The sequence below is a fragment of the Euprymna scolopes genome, chromosome 27, assembly GCF_053919585.1.
Source record: "Euprymna scolopes isolate OS-2025 chromosome 27, ASM5391958v1, whole genome shotgun sequence".
NCBI lineage: Eukaryota > Metazoa > Mollusca > Cephalopoda > Sepiida > Sepiolidae > Euprymna > Euprymna scolopes.
In genome coordinates, this window is record NC_136508.1 from 51,722,805 (window position 1) to 51,741,217 (window position 18,413).

The window sequence follows — 18,413 nt, forward strand, 5'->3', positions numbered from 1 at the left end:
AACAAAGTTTCCAGTCAAGGTTATGATCTTGGTATAGTTTCAAATGAGGGCTACATCATGCTACCTCACATCTTCGAAGTCGGCTTCAAAGTCAAGACCAAAGTGTACCTGATTGTGCTGAAGAGTGTGGTGATCCCCTGGTGCAATCAGGTGGTCACTGAGAGATCCTGGATGTGGCAACAGGACTCGGCCCATCCCACAAGTCCAAAGAGACTCAGGTTTAGCTTCAGAAGGAATGCCACAACTTTGTAATCTTCTCTCCCAACCTGAACCCGCTGAACTACTTTGTTTGGTCATACGTTGAGAACACCGCCAACATGAACTCTCACAACATCAAAAGCCAGCCTGATCGCCAAGTATTCGCCAAGGTCCTGCTGGCGCTTGTAGAAAAGGCATGCTCCCTGTCCAGGACCTGTATCAAGGCAGTAATTAAGGCTGAAATTGGCTACATTGAATAGATGTCAGCTCTACTATATAATCAAGTTACCTGAATTGATCTTTTCAACAAAACTTTTAAAATAAATCTGCAGTGTTGTTTTTTTTTAAAGGTGACAAATCTATTGTTCCACCCCATATAATGATGCCGCACAAACTGCTTCTTACTTTTTTTTTTATCGTCCCGGGCAAAGCCAAGTAATCATGCTAGTCTATTTTATGAAGGGCAATTATCTGTGTCTATGTTTGTATGTCCAGCTAAATATTATAAAAAAAAAAAAAAAAATCTACAAAACCAACACCTACAAAGTTTGTCTGTGTTGTCCAGAATGAATAATACCTAAAATTTAGAAAAAACTATTCATTCTTTTAGAGTCAACTGAACCAAGTTTCGTCATGGGGGTCGGTTTTTTAGGGTTATTGCGTAGTATTTAAAAATAAAATGTCAAGTCATTCTTAGAGACATCTAACATATAAAGGAGAGTTGTGTGTGTGTGTGTGTGTGTGTGTGTGTGTGTGTGTGTGTGTGTGTGTGTGTGTGTGTGTGTGTGTGTCCACTTGGAGAGAATCATGCTTCCGATTAAAACAGGAATAAAGATCCTGGGCAACGCTGGGTAGTCCTGCTAGTTTGAGATGATCTGGTAAGACAGTTATGGATTATCGTTTAGAGGTTGTAAAATTCTACATTTGAAATCAAGGAAAACAAATTACAACGCGCATTTAAAGAGTTCAAGATGATGATGATGATAATGACTGTAACGGCGATCCCCTCTCACTCCACCCCCATGCGATGTCATCCATATTCGATTATTCCTCTGACATGAATAAGTTCATACGTCAGATGTCATCGCTATCTGGATCAACGCACTCGATCATATCAGGATATGAAGAGCTCAAGTGTGTATTGAAGGAGGCACTAGGGGAGGGGACGGCTAGAAAAGATAAGTGAGATATTCTTTATATTTCTGTCTTTCGATGCAGGAAGCGTATGAGATGCCACAGTAAATAGATGCAGATTTGGTCTGCAACGCGCCATCGCAGCATAAGAGCAATTTCTTTGCGACGTTTTTCGCGCCTTCATTTCCAACAATGAGCCAATTCTTGTTATTTTGATTTGCTTATTCATCCAGTGTCATCCTCATCATCGTCGCCGTTTTTTTTTTTTTTTTTTTTTTTTGTTTGCTGTCGTCTCATTTTCTTTTTTGAAGATATTTTTTGTCGAACGTTTCGAAAAATTATCAGAATTCAATCAAGAGGAATTTGATTCCTAATCGACTTCATTTCAAAGTTAATAAGCGTTTGACTCATTCTTCATTTTGATGAAATAGATGTGTTTAGGAAGCCTTAAACCATTCCATTTATATGTAGATATGTATGCCAACACACAGACGTGTATGTATGTATGTATGTATGTATGTATGTATGTATATATATATATATATATATATATATATATATATATACATTTGATATATAAAAACTCGATAGATATAGTTATAATGTAGAAAAATATGGTATGTATATATATATATATATATATATATATATATATTCACACACACACACACACAAACATGTACATGCATATAAACATATACATATGTATATACACGCACACACACACATATAAATATATATATATATACGTATGTGTGTGTATATATACATATATATATATATTCACACACACACAAACATGTGATGATGATTGCAACGTCTTGTCAGACGAGTGCCACTCCCTCAGACATTTAAAATCCATGAGCCCAAATACCTGAGGGAGTATCTATACAAATATGATGTTACAGAGTCTTAGCTTTGTACGACAGCTAAGTTTCTCTCTCGGTTCAAAATGTTGAGATCCAGCAACAAGCAAGAGCAAGATAGCCAGCAACAAATTAAACTGCAGACCAGCTTAATGCGGGTAATGGTCTTCCGCTTTATGGTTTTTTAAATAAGAGATTTGCTTCTCTTAGAAAGGTTGCCTTCACTACGGCTTACGGGAGCCCTCTCCACCCCAATACACATACACACACACACACACACACACACACACACACAAATATACATGGTGCTAGTTGGCCGTTGACCCAGAAAAAGAGTTCATTCGCCCTTTGGAAGGTCTTGTTTTTAATCCTTCAGTCAGGTCATGTCATGTGCTACTGGTACCATGTAACCCAGTACTACCTGCCTCATGGTCGGGTCACCGGCGACTAAACTGGTTCCCCCACCAGACTTGTTTGGTGAGGAGGGTGGCTAGTCTCCCTGAAGGATTAAAAACAAGACACAAACATGTACATGTATATAAACATATACATATGTGTATACATGCACACACACATATAAAAATATATATTCATATGTGTGTGTGTGTGTATGTGTGTATATATATATATATATATATATATATATATATATATATATATATATTCACACACACATATGTATATACATATATACATACATATTAAATAAAATAAAAAAAATTTAAAAAATAATATTTTAAAATTACATGGAAATGGATAAATAATCAACAATAAAGCAAGGGAAAGATGGTCTTCTTCTGTCAAGAAATGACGATCACCATATATAATTTGACATGGAATTACCCATATTTTTAGTTATGCGACGTATACACGGGCCAGTGGATAATTATATTTTAAAAATAATATATATACCGCTCCCCATGTGGGGGTACCAAATTGGTTAAAAGGAAAAATTATTCCCAACTCGCATTTAGGTAAAAATGCACTTTCGTATATAATTGAATTCATATCAAACATATTGTTAAAACCAAAACAAACATATATATATACACGCACACGTGCATGTATATGCAGATAAATATATACATGTATACGTCGCATATATAAAAATATGGGTAATTCCACATCAAATTATCCAGGGCTTGAAATCCATATCCCCAGATTTTGTTGTAATATGTATCACAGATAGATATCATAAAAACTAAGAAATTCTGCAAATTTTAGCAGTTGCCGATTTAAAGCATTTCCCGTTTTGCTTAAATCGATATTGATCAGGCAACATTTTAATAATTACGTTTTCTTCAATATTTTCCGTTTCGAACATGAAATCTCATTCGGTTAAGTTTTTGACCTGAGGAATCCAAAAATGACATCAGATTTACTCGGAATGAAACCTTCTATGTGATTTTTTATTGGATTTTGGAATTTTTTTACCCTGTGCACTAGTTTTGTGCCGATTAATCGGAATCGGGAAAATCAACAAATTTGGGGGTATCAGTATTGGAATCGAAAAAATTGGTGCCTATTTTCCGATGCCAAAACGATTCTTTTAATTGTTGTTGTTTTATTTGATTTTGTTTAAAGTAAAATCTTCCATTGCTGGTAGTAATAATAAAATAATAAATATTTATTGATTTTAAAATACCAGTAAAACTAAAATCGATAGATCATCCTCCACAAGTGTAATGTTACATTTAGAGATATTTAACATGTGTTTTTTTTTTATAGAAATCAGGGGAAAATAACAACTCTATAATTAAATATTTAGAGATTTATAAAGAATCGAAATTGGAATCAGTAATTGTATGAAAGTCTGTTTGGAGTGATCTTCTATTGGCTGTTGTGGTTGTTGTTGTAGTTTTCTTTGACAAGATGGCAGTTTAGCTGACACTGGGTGTTTGAGGAAAATATACATTAACATTGGTAGCAGAAGCTGTCTTCTTTTGTGTGTTAAGAAACTGTCTTGTTTAGCAAATGCTGAAACCCATTTAAAAGAAGAATGGCTTCCTTCACAAAGCATCCACCTATTTAGGTTAACGAAGAAGCATATGCTGAATAACTGCCATGTTTCAAGAAATATTCAGACTACCTAGGTCGCCTCAAGTTTTTTGGTGGAGACTTTAAATTCACCAAATCATGTGAGTGACCGGTATCTACAAGCTGACGTGGCCAGACTGAAGGAAATGGAGAAGGAAATTCAAACTAAATGGATCAGGGGTCGAAAACAGATTGTCTGATGAAGATAGGAACCGCTTATGCAATTTGTGCCGAGCATGCACGGAAGTGCACAAGCATATGAGTCAGACCTACCTGTGGTGAAAAGCGAACCCGGGACCTTTTGATTACAAATCAAGTCTAATAATGAACTACACGCATCTTACCCCAAAGCGACGAGTTAATTTCCTTTATTCGCGTGGCAATTGTTTGATGGCTCGGAGGTAGAGACTTAACAAATGGAGTCGAAGCTGGCTTAGTGGCTGGGTTCGACTCTCCTGACCGACAAGAATTGCCATCCTACACTGATGATTGCGTAAACATGAAACACTAGTGTCAGTAGGTGTAAAAGAATAATTATTATTTAATTGTGAATACATGGTATGTTTTGAAATTATAAAAAACAATTCAGCTACGTGGAATATTCCGCGTTTCATTCTGGTGAAGAATCGTCCGGCTTTTCAAAAATTTCTACCTAGCTCTACTTAGCGTATTGAGCACTGTCGAATTAAATACTGAAAATACACACACACACACACACACACACACACACACACACACACATATATATATTTTTTTCGGTACAAATAAGGAGTGATAAACAAGAATATAAAATTTCGTGGCAGTATAAAGAATATAAGATATTCCTTTAATGTAACTGTCTAAAGGGAACACTTGTAAAAACCAAAGTGGAATAGCACGATGCAAAATTGAACTTTAGTCATGGTCATACTATGATAGTAATAAACGTAAAAAATTGTATAATTAATAACATGAACTTAGACAAAACCGCTATAAAAAAACAGCTGATAAGTGATTCAGGGTTGATAACGTATCTTGCATTATTGCATTTTCGTATTGTGTCGATTTGGCGAGATTGTTTGGTGCTGCTTGGGAATGTGTGTGTCGATTCAACGATATTGTTCATGGTGTGGCAAGTCGATTCGGTGGTGGTGTTCGGAATCGAGTGGACGAATTTGTTAAGGACCGTGCCGTCACTTGTGAAAAAAAAAAAAAAAAAAAAAATCTATATATATATATATATATATATATATTTTTTTTTTTACTGGTGTTCTCTCTCCCTCGTGTAGCAACAAAATGTTAAGAGACTTTTGCAATGAAGATTTGTTTTGTTTTTATTGTTTTATTTTTGGTTTCGTTTTTTGCTTTTTATTAGAAACTCTAGTTCTCATAAGAAAACACCAGCAATGTAAATCTGAGTTGAGAATGTTAAGTCATCTTCCTTTGTCTATAGATAAAAGAAAGTCTGTTTGGAGTGATCTCCTATTGGCTGCTGTTGTTGTTCTTGCAGTTTCCTTTGACTGGGTGTTTGAGGAAGGAGTACACTAACACCAACAACTGGGAAAAGTTTGAAGAAAATCTGAAGAGACCTGAAAGATTCTCTGTTACATATTAGCGGCCCTACGTGAGTAGTAATTGTTAGCTAGCATGAATTGATAAAAGTCACCTTTCATGCATGTCACAATAATCTATTTGCGAACAGAATTGTACCTAGAGACGGGTGACGGGAATGGAAGCAGGAGGCAAGAGGTCAAACTCTGCAAGCAAAACAAGAATTGAATAATCACAATATGACATGATGTCATGTTTTTGAGTGAAAGAAACAAAGGTTTTTTAGTCTCTCCGTTGGGAGCAAGCGAATGAGACATGTTCAATAATGTAGAAAAATACCTCGATGCTGCTGTCCTTTTTATGGAAATCATTCGAAACAAGGCAGACCCAGAAGAAGACAATTCTTCCTTCTTTCTCATAATAAACATCATTCATGGAACGTAAAAACTAAAGGACAAAAATAAGCCAAACGAGAGTTACAAAGCTGCTGAAAGTAAACTCAAAGTCCATTTTCTAAATAGGATGGGAATTCAATGCAGGTAAAGGAGTAGCACCCTCCTCTGCATCTCAGTGTAGCTAATAAAAAAAGGAACGTTTTTTTAAAATTGAAATCGCTTGAGACAAGGCATTAAGCCACTTGATGTAAGGAGCTAACAAGAACGAAAGCTGATAATTGCAAAGACAGGAGATACCTATTAACCTTAGTCTGGAAAAGACGAAGGTTGTAAGTAGAAGGAATACAGTGAGCAGGAAGAGAGTTCGACAACCTTGCAGTCCTTGGAAAGAAACTACTGGTATAGGACACTATTACAATGAGGTATTAAAACAACAAATTGATGGAGATTTCTAGACCAACGAGTCAAACAAGCTGGAACAAAGGAAGCAGGGAATAGGTCAGGTAATTCTGAGGAACACATGCCATAATAGTATTTGTAGAAAAGACTGAGACTAGCAATATCATTTCTTAAGTTAGATAGAAAATAAGATTAAGAAGTAAAGCATTAGTCGTTCGTCTTTCTCTCTCCTAAGTTTATTCTCTCCAATAAAACCTTGAAGAACTTCAGCAGACGTCTCCTACTGTCTTTCATGCATGAGGAATTTTATTCGTCTAAGTTAAAAAAAGATGAGACAATCGACAACCACTAGACGACACGGCTACACATGAAACCGGCAAAGAGAAATTAGTGAGCAGCACCCATTATTATAGTTATGGGTTCTAAAACTTATTATAGTACATAGAAAAAAACATTAGTGCAAAATTTTTTGATGATTTATGTTTAGGGGTCGCAACTTTGATACAAAACCATGATGGTGCATATACTTTAGCAATGTACTCTACCATCAAGGAAAGATTTTCAGATCTGCAAGAAAGGTGGGCTCTCTCTACCGTGCTAGAAAACTATCCTGTACCTCTATAAGGCCACCATTCGCCCATGTATGGAGTATTGCTGCCACATCTGGGCTGGTGCATCTGCTACTAGTCTCTCGCTCCTTGACAAGGTTCAAAAGAGAGTCGCAAACCTGATAGGCCCTGAACTGGCATCTAAGCTTCAGCCTCTGTCCCATCGACAAAATGTTGCATCTCTCTGCCTTTTCTACAAGTATTTTAGTGGTGAATGCTCTGACGAACTGCAATCACTTGTGCCCCCACGACGTGTGCACCCTCGACAAACCCGACAGGCTGCTAAATCCCACCCCCACACTGTAGAGATCCCTAGATGTAAAAGATCTTTTTACTCCAATAGTTTCTTCCCCAGAACCGCTAGACTCTGGAATTCCATTCCAGGTCCCTGCTTCCCCAACAGTACTGACGTGCAGAAGTTCAAGTGTAACGTGAACCGACACCTTGCTGCCCAAATCCCTACATAGTACTCTAGTAGTTGTTGCCCCTGATAGTAGCCCCCTACACCAAAGTGGCAATTTGCCTTGTTTGGGGTGAAAATGTAATAAAAAAAAAAAAAAAAAAAAGATGGCTGCTGCTGAGATATATAAAGTTTTAGTTTTATGTTTGTCCATGTTAACCATCTGGCATGCTTTATTTTGCCAGGTTCTGCATGCCTGATATATTTCAGATCATCTTCAGGTGACTGTGAAGCATCATTTTGTACCAATAAGCATGATCTCAATGTACTTGCTGAGTGACAACAACACGGCATCTGGAACTGGTGCTACAAAACCTTCAACAACTTTCCGTTTAGCAGCCAATTTTTAATTACATTTGCAGGATAATTTTTACAAAATACATGATTCGTCCTATAATTTTATTTGCTTTTAATAAATAAATACCATCTCATTTTTTTCAGTTTTGTTTTAATAATGTTATTACTTAGACACAGGCTGACATTAGGAATCTTGTCTTTGGAAGTTATGTTTACGTTGGCAGTTGATGTGATTGATACTAATGAATCAATTGAAACAAGATTTTCATCCTATCTAAATGATAAAAACTTTGTTTAGTTTCCCAGATCCAACATTCACATTTAAATTTCATGTGCATAGAAAACACTAAAAACTGGATTCTACACCAACTTTCTACTGATGATAATGAAGCAGAATTGGCAGAATACACTTCTTCGAGCTCTGTTGTGGGTCAAGAAGAAAGTAAAACTGTATCTCTTTCAAACCTGTTTGATTAATTAGTTTCGAATAAGCTTACAGTAACAAATCAAAACTTAGAGCAGGTAGAAGCTGAGTTAAACCTGGAGACTGCAACTACAACAGAAATACAAGAATCACAATCTAAACTCAAAAGGAGTAAATCCCTTATGGTTAAGTGCACAAGAGAACTTGATTATTATGTAGCTTTAAAAGTATTTGCAAGAGGTGATGATCCATTTCAGTTGTGGAATTAGACACAGGAGACCTTAACGCGGCTGAGTAAATTGGCCTCAAAATATTTAAGCACACCACTTTTATCTTGGAGGATGAGAGGCTCTTTAGTAAAGGTGCTAATGTGTATGAACCTAAGAAGAACAGGCTGTGTGATGAGAATAGAGAAAGTCTAATGTTTCTACATTACAGCTTAAAAGTATTCAACTTTAAATACTGAGGAGACTATGAGGCAGCAGAATAGAAGAGGAAGTAGAGCAGCAGCAGATGTAGAACTTCAGCTCATAGTTATTCACTTAAAGAATTACGATTTGTACTTTGTAGTTGGTTTGTAATTTCTTTTTCTTATCTAATTGTTTAATTACATTCATCTAAGAATTAGAAATGGTATTTTGTAATTGGTCCACTGACTTCGTCGGATTTGAACCTTAGAATTCCTCCTCATCTGTTTGTCTGTTCGTCCATTTGTTCCCCAAATTCTCAATAACTACTCGTTACATTTTTCTGAAATTTTGCTTGAAGTTACAACTACCCAAGAGAGGAAATGTAACATTCTTGGATTTTTTTATAAAAATTCTGGTTGTGTCCCTAGATCAAAAGAGGCCAAAATGGCCCAAAATAGTACTTTTTATGACATAGAATGTTTTCCAACCATTAGATTTTGCTGAAAATTATCCAAAAGCAAGATCACATGGATATAGATCTGGAAACATAAAATTTGACCCTGGGAAAACTCTGGTTGCGTCCCCAGGGAATCAAAAGGGGTCAAAATGGCCCAAAATAGCACTTTCCGGGACATAGAATCTTTTCTAACTATCAGATTTTGCTGAAAATTACTCAAAAGCAAGACCACATAGATATACATCTGGAAATAAAATATTTGACCTTGAGCCCCATAAGTGAAAAACACACCTTTTGGGACTAATTTTTATTTTTCTGCTAAAATTTATACTTGTGTCTAAATAAGGGGTTTAAATGGTACCGAATTAAAAAAATTAAGGCACCGTTTGTCATGAGACGGTGTCATCTGACCATTTTAGCCCAATGTTTTACATCAGGCCAAGGGTTTAAATGGGTAAAATAGGTAACAGTTCTATGACTGATTTGGGTTAGTATAAGGGAAATAACTCTTGTAGACTCGATTTTACAAATATTGATTATATATTCGTGGATTAAAATTTAATACATGCGATTGGTTTACAATATAAGGTTACAAACTAGTAAGCAGGCAACGCATTTTTTTTTAAGTGCCTCCTACACATGAAGATCTGACCTATACCCTCGTGAGGAGGCAAGTAAATAAGAATATGTCAATTCGGATTTGTTTTAAAATCCACAGAGATTCGAAAAAGTGATCAAAAAACGAATATACAAATAACAAATACATGTTACCAAAGGCGAGATGTTTCTCTTCTGTCAAGCTGGATAAGTTATTTTTTAAATATTCAGAACAGAGCAGACAAAAATATATTCGATTGTGAATGGTGGTGAGCATGAAAAGTGCTGCCCAATTTAATGTAAAATTCCCATTTCCAAGACTTTGTAACAGTTTAGGACTCAAGACTAATAACCATTTTTTCCTGGGGGAGATAAAAATTTGGCAGGAATTTTGAGAGCTAACCACTTCAATATAACCCCAAAACTATAGAGAGAGTAATCATGGAATGTTTTGTATATTCATGGTATTTTTTGTTGAGTAGAAAATTAAAATCTTGTATTTTACTTGTTTGGAGATTTTTTTTGTTTTTGAAAATTTTAAATGGCAAAGTTAAAAATGTAGCGATTGTCTGGAGATTTCTAAAGAGTTGTTTCAGTACCTTTTATTCAAAAACATGACAAAGGCACCCAACGGGGTACCGTATAGTTTTTGGCGTGTCTTATTTAATAAAGACAGACACAGACACTTTAGCAGTTACTATGTTAATATGTCAAAGCTATCTGATGATTTAAATTTGATAGGAAAGAGAAAAGTAAATAATCGGTCAATTAATCGGCAAATTTGCTTATTACCGATTAATCGGTATAGTGGTCGATTAGGCTGATTACCTGCTGGTTAATCGGTACACCCTTAGTTGATATATTTAATACTACGTTGACAAGAAAATTTTAATTATTGTTTTGAAGGACTTTCATTTACATTGATTTTTGCTTTCAGTCTTTTATATCATCGCCAATATTTGCAACCACACTCTTAACATTAGGACGGGTAAGGTATTATTACTAATATTGTTGGTCTTGTTAATAATAATAATAATAATAATAATAATAATAATAATGTTATAGAACGGTGAACGGTGATTAAAGGTGATTTTGTGTGGTTTTACGACTTTGCCGGGTGGATGTAGGGTTAGACAGAGATAAAAGATTAATTACCTTTTCAAAAAAGTTAGAAGGACCAAGACATGAAGAACCATTTCAATATAAATTTATAGGAAAAAGTGATCCTCTACTTTACATTCTAAAATATTGGGGGGAGGGGGGGGGGGCAATTATACATAATTTTCTAAAAAAGCAGAATTTCATTTTTGGAGAGAATAGCTAAGAGTCCTCATCTATTTTTAAATATAAGTATACTTTATGTTTTTTTTTAATTTGCCAAACTTAAATAATTTTCCCTTTAAATATTTTCTTTAAACTTGTGCTATTTTCCCCATTCATACACTTGTGCCATTTTTACTGGTGCCACTTTAACCCCCCCCCCCCGGTTCTAAAATGTATCAATTAATCACATATACATTTGTTGCTTGCTTTTTATGGATTTCTTTTTTTAAGAACTCTACAAATATCAGAAAAATTAATATTTGTAAAATGAAACTTTTGCAATTATTAATTTTTCTGATATTTGTGGAGAGTTTCTTTGGCAATATTCAATATTTAGATTTGCCATTGTTGTGATATTTAATTTGTAACATATTTAAATTTATTTTCAATAAACACTGTTTGATTTTATTATTTTTCTGGAAAAACAAAAGTTACTATTCTGCAAAAAAACAGAAAACTAGCTGATAAAAATTTGACAGGAATTTTGAGAGCTAACCACTTCAATATAACCCCAAAACAATAGAGAGAGTAAACACGGAATGTTTTGTATATTCATGATATTTTTTGTTGAGTAGAAAATTAAAATCTTGTATTTTTCTTGTTTGGAGATTTTTTTTTTTTTTTGAAAATTTTAAATGGCAAAGTTAAAAATGTAGCGATTGTCTGGAGATTTCTAAAGAGTTGTTTCAGTACCTTTTATTCAAAAACATGACAAAGGCACCCAACGGGGTACCATATAGTTTTTGGCGTGTCTTATTTAATAAAGACAGACACAGACACTTTAGCAGTTACTATGTTAATATGTCAAAGCTATCTGATGAGTCACTTGGCAGTGATGACATGATTTAAATTTAATAGGAAAGAGAAAAGTAAATAATCGGTCAATTAATCGGCAAATTTGCTTATTACCGATTAATCGGTATAGTGGTCGATTAGGCTGATTACCTGCTGGTTAATCGGTACACCCTTAGTTGATATGATTAATACTACGTTGACAAGAAAATTTCAATTATTGTTTTGAAGGAGTTTCATTTACATTGATTTTTGCTTTCAGTCTTTTATATCATCGTCAATATTTGCAACCACACTCTTAACATTAGGACGGGTAAGGTATTATTACTATTATTGTTGGTCTTGTTAATAATAATAATAATAATAATGATAATAATAATAATAATAATAATGTTATAGAACGGATCGAGAGAGAGAGGGGGGATGAGTAAATTATATTGTAGACACGTTGACTGGAAGTCAGGGTCAGCTGATCGGATTGCGTGTGAGTCACGTGATCAGGTTAGCTGAATCGAAAAAATTTGGTTTGGACTTAGAAGGCGACGGCGGCTTCACAGATGTCTGCCCCCCCCCCCCGCTGACGTGTGTAGAAATGAGACCAAGAGAAACCACGCAAGCCAGAGATTCGCTTTTCTTCCTTCTGCGAGACATCTGGAAAGTGAAATAAACTATAAAACCAATTCATCATTTTGGAGTGATTGAATCTTCGTCCAAACAGGTACCAGTCTCCCTCCAAGACACAAGATGAATCCAGATAGACCAACATCCAACACGTATGAAGGGATGTCCAAAAATACATGTAATACACACATGCACACAACGGCATATGAACATATCATTTAATAGAAAGAACAACTAGATGATCACACATGATTTCCTTTATGATACAACAACGCAACAAATACCCATTTTGGCATTTGTGTACCAGGGCACTCATTCAAGGGTGTGAAAAAAAAAAAATCGGACCTGGAGGTTACCATAGCGAAAAAAAAAATTGTACACTAGAAATAAAGATGAAAAGATAAAGAAAATTAAAAAAAAAAAAAATCAAACCCGGAGGTTACCGTCGTGAGAAAAAAGTATAGACACAATGGAAAAAAAGAAGAAAAATTAAAATTATATATAGATAGATTTATATGCTAAATTAAGAAGAATTGAAAAAAAAAAAAACCAGATAGCTTGATTGACATACAGATAACGAATTGTTGATTTTGAATATGTAAATTGAAAACACAGAAGAAAGAAAAAAATATTAATATAGCTAATGTGTAAAACAGAAAGAAAGAAAAAAATATTAATACAGTCAATGTGTAAAACAGAAGGAAAGAAAAAAAAAGAAAAAAAAGAGAATAGAACATATGAACTTTAGTTACAGCGTGTGGGAGAATAAGCCTGTCAATTAAAAGAGAAACACATCATTCAAAAATGTTGTTATGAGTTAGAATGTTACCCAATTACACACACTTAAAGTGTGCAATTGTAAACTGTAAAACTCGGTGTAATTTGTGAAAAGAAAAAACAATGGACAGGTGCTGCCAATGTGGACATTTTTTTTCTCCAATTGTACGGTGTTTTTCTTAGGAATTTTTTTCTGGTGTGGAAAAATGTTATTCATTGTATGTAAATCAATGTAAACTGTTTTATGAAATGTTAAAATGTATGTTTTTTAGATTAAGGAAAAATAAAAAGAAAAAACACAAGTGTTGTTTTTGCGTGATGGGATTCCGTTGATTTCGAGTAGGATCAACATGGAAAAATTCATGTGTGGAAATCCCGATATTTTCCACTGAGCTATATGCCTTGAAAGGCGGGCGCGGTTACCGACCTGGAAAAAAAAGAAGTTTTTCCAATATAGCAGAGAGGAGGATATTTCTGTCCAGCGTCGGGGAGCAAATGGAATTCCTCTGACGTGGCGTAAGTGGCAGAAGAGGAAATGGCAAAAGAGGCCATAATAATGATCACTCGGATAAGTAAAATGTGAATTTTTTTTTCTTTCAAAATAAAAACAAAAAAAACCCCCAAAAAACCAGTGTTGGGTGACGTGGACAATTTTAGTTTCCATCGATTTGTTATTTTGTTTTGTGAAGGATTGTCTGGAAGTTTATAAGTGAATTGTTTTTTTTTTTTGGAAACGACTATGTATTGTAATTGTAAATGTCTTTGTATTTTTTTGTAAGCGACTGTGATTTTTTTTATTTTTTGATATTCGGTGAAATGGTAAAGGTGATGCAACTGACCTCAGAATTTGTTGACGGACAATTTTGGGTTTCCACGAATCTGTGTTTTGTTATTTGAAATTCTTGGTGAGATGAGACTTTGTGAATGCTTATAAGAAATTTTTTTTATTATTATTTTTATTTAATTGATGTTTTCTCAAACCAGAATTGTGCAGGTTTTTCTTGTTCTTTGACATGTATTTTTTTTTTGCAGAATGGAGGAGGAGTGAGTCTTTGCCTAGTGGAATTTATTTAAATAATGATTAATTTAAAAGTAAGAACATGTTGTTAATTAATTAATAATAATAATAATAATAATAATAATAATAAAATTGGGAAAAAGAGAAAGAAATAAGATTTAAGCAGAGTAAGAAATAGAAAAAAAACACACACTATGGAGCTATGAATAAGGGGTCAACTAGTTCTTAAGTTTTGGAAGAGTCAAAGGTTCAGTCAATATTTATTCTAAATTTTCGAAATGGTTGTAGAATTTTTTTTTTTGCGTTTTTTTTTCATGGGATTTTTCTCCGGATGCGTAATTCGGCGGCAGACATAGGAAAATGCTCTCGTAATGTTATAAGAAAAATCTTTTATCTCATAGGAGTCATGTGCTTATGGAAACGTGTTATAGCATGACAAGAGATATCGTGATATCTGCATGATCCTAAGATACGAGATGGGAGCCATGAGGTCACATGCAGGTTGACCTTCGAGGGCACAAGGATTCGCGTCACATGGTATTATTTGTGGATGTTATTTTACTGATTAGATGTGATGATTTATTGGATAATGGTATGACAGCTCCTTTGCCAGTGGGGTGAGCTTAGGATTCCCTTAGTAAAAGTGGGTAGTAGAAAATGTATGTTTTCGCCATTTTGATAAATAATGGGGGAAGGAATGTTATAGAATGGATTGAGAGAGAGGGGGGGGATGAGTAAATTATATTGTAGACACGTTGACAGGAAATCAGGGTCAGCTGATCAGATTGCGCGTGAGTCACGTGATAAGGTTAGCTTAATCGAAAAGATTTGGTTTGGACTTAGAAGGCGACGGATGGCTTCACAGATGTCTCCTCCCCTTCACTGGGAGGGGGGACGCTGACGTGTGTAGAAATGAGACCAAGAGAAACCATGCAAGCCAGAGATTCGCTTTTCTTCCTTCTGCGAGACATCTGGAAAGTGAAATAAACTATAAAAACCAATTCGTCGTTTTGGAGTGATTGAATCTTCGTCCAAACAGGTACCAGTTTCCCTCCAAGACACAAGATGAATCTAGATAGACCAACATCCAACATGTCTGAAGGCATGTCCAAAAATACATGTAACACACATGGGCACACAACGGCATATGAACATATCATTTAATAAAAAGAACAACTAGATGATCACACACGATTCCCTTTATGATACAACAATACAACAACAAAAATAATAATAATAATAATTTTACAATTTCCTTTACAAAAGGCTTGCCTGTTGGGAACAGCGAAAGTGTTAAGGTATAGGTTGAATATTTAAAAAAAAATAAATAAATAAATAAAATAAAAAAAATTAAAATAAATAAATCTCTATATAAATAAAATGAACTCATTTTTTCCCGTCTGATTTTGACATTAATAGGATTAAAAATCAAAATATTTCATGCAAATATAATATGCACAAACGGCAGAACAATATCTGAGGTGTGTTATAGGCTTATTATTTCTCAAATTCCTCGATAATCTTAGATTTCTATACTTTTTCTGCTGAGAAGTCACGGCCAAAATCGGTTAAGATCAATGGAAGTGGTAAAATATTTTCTCTCTAATAAATTCCTCCTCCCCCTGCCACCACTTAACACCGTTTGGGGATCGTTCACAAGGAACAGTTGAGAAGAGAACACCGGTTTGGCTTCGTAGTTCTTTCATGTGAAGTTATTTAAAATCACTAAACTAAGCTGCAGTGCTCTGTGGCGTAGTGGTTAGTGTGCTGGACAATTCACATTATATTTTCACGTTCGCGCCGACCTACCGTAGTCGTTTTTTTTTCCTAAACAACTGGAATGAACTTTTCTTGGTGGCCGAACTGTTAACGTTGCAGATGTTTTTTTTTGTTTTTTTCACACTTTATTTTCCTACTTTTACTCATGACTCCGGGTTTGATCCTTCCTACTTACCTACCATAACATTTTTTAACCCCCCCCCCCCGTCCCGGAAACAAACACTCGGGCAACGCCGGGTACCTCCGCTAGTAAATAAATAAAAAAGTCATAAAGTTAATAATGTTATGAAACAACAATAATATATCAACACCTCGGACTGTAAGACAGTCAAAGTGATTCCCATTGTAATTAAAAAGCTTGAAAACATGACAAAAAATCCACCAAAAAGGGCTTAATCAGATTGACAATACAATTTCTTTAACAATTTTGTAAAAGGCTTGCCCGTTGGAAACGGCGATAGTGTTAATACAGCTTGAGTGTCTAAAGTCAAAGGAATTGACCTGATGTTCAAGAAAAAAAATCCAACTAAAAACATCCAAAGGTTGAGACTACTACTACTACTATAATAATAATAATGTATACTGTAAGAAACATGTCTATAGATAATTATATAATATACATGGGTGTAAAAATATATAACTAAAGGCAAAAGGTAGGGACCCCTGAGCAAAAACATTTTACAGCCAAACTTCATATTATTGCTAATGACACATGTTACCCATAACAAGAAAAAAAAACATTTTTTTTACCCCGTCCTAACCCATGCATGTAAAAAGACATTTATTTTATATAGTTTCACTCAAAATGCTAAACATTTATCCATAACTAGCGGGTGGGGGGGGGGGTTGTCCGGTCATAAATTATGCTTAAATATGATATTTTAATTTGTCCAGATTTCATATATATAGAGTCGTGATTTCAAAAGTAAAAAAAAAAAAAAAGTATTTCGGGGTGTCATCAGCTAAAATCGAAACCAAAACTGTAGCACTCAAAGTAACATGCACATGAATTGATTAAAAATAAAACATAAACTAAATGAATATATATATATATATATATATATATATATATATATATATGTATATATATATGTGTGTGTATGTGTTTGTGTGTACATATGTGTATATATATATGTGTGTGTGTGTGTGTGTATAGATTGATCCAAGATTATGGCGTGAGACATTACCCATGTTTGAATTTCATTATTTTTGAGGAATGTGCTTCTACGAACATTAACGTTACGTGTTTTTAAATTTATATTTTTACAAACTTTTCTTTTCCAAAATTCTTTTCATTCTACATATTAAACTTTTTAGCAGTTTTTGAGGTATTACCAGTCCGGGTCCAAATGGACCTGGGAGCAATGGTAACTAAGGGTGCAACTCTATCTCCTCCGTATCCCCCCCAAATGGGGCATCACGACTGGATGTCTTTTAAGTTCATACCCACGACTGAATATGAATTTGGCGTTTTAATCTCACTGTCAGCACAGTAAATGGCTCACCTTTATAAATATACAGGTAATTTTAACCGATGGGAAAAGAAATCTTACCTCCAGCAGGACTTTCTGAAAAACCTTTGTTGGTGTAGTTAGAATTATGATGGTCGGTTGATGGATTCGCACACGGCCTAACATGTTCCGGCAGGAGGTATTTGGTAACGTTACTCTTCACATCCAGTTGGTCAAAGTAATCCATATTTGCTTATGGTTCGTATTTCTTGCTTCCTTAAGATAATGCTGATAATCTCTGTCCTGAAATGAACAATAAAAGAGAAATATAAATAATCCAACTTCATAACTTAGTGCTCGACTGAACTCCAATCTATGGTCCCCACTCTTGCCAAACTTTCACAAAAAACACTCGACTAGCTACAACCATAACATACAATTTTCCTCAATCTCTATCTGTGCCTAAATCTAAAAGCAGATTCCATGGAACAAGACTTCTTTCCCAAGACTGCCCGTCTGAGAACACTGCTCTGCTGGTTTGCTTCCCAGTTGAATACAACATAGTAGCCTTCAAATCCAATGTAAACAAATTCTTGTTAAGCCGTCCCCATAAATAATCAAATTCAACTCAATTTACACTATTAACGATTACTAAACTACTACCTTACATTCATTAAATCTTATTCTTCGGTGGTTATCAAGCCTTGATAAGTTCATACATCATATCTAATATATAAAGTAAAGCCAATCTCTTTATTCTTTCTTTGTCATCATTAGCTTGCTTCCTACAAAATCAATATTTCAGATAAATACTTAATATTCAATTCCTTTACAATTTCA

The 18,413-nt window shown here is 34.7% G+C and overlaps 1 protein-coding gene across 4 annotated transcripts in view; it reads right to left on the bottom strand.

The window, feature by feature from the left end:
• LOC145248858 (uncharacterized) overlaps positions 1-18,413 on the bottom strand; it is a 92,819-nt gene that overhangs the window by 16,805 nt on the left and 57,601 nt on the right. For all 4 annotated transcript variants that reach the window (XM_080110585.1, XM_080110584.1, XM_080110583.1 and 1 more), the window contains exon 3: positions 17,676-17,876. In XM_080110585.1, the coding sequence (XP_079966711.1) occupies positions 17,676-17,820 (145 nt within the window). In that variant the 5' untranslated portion in view covers positions 17,821-17,876. The remainder of the gene's footprint in view (positions 1-17,675; positions 17,877-18,413) is intronic.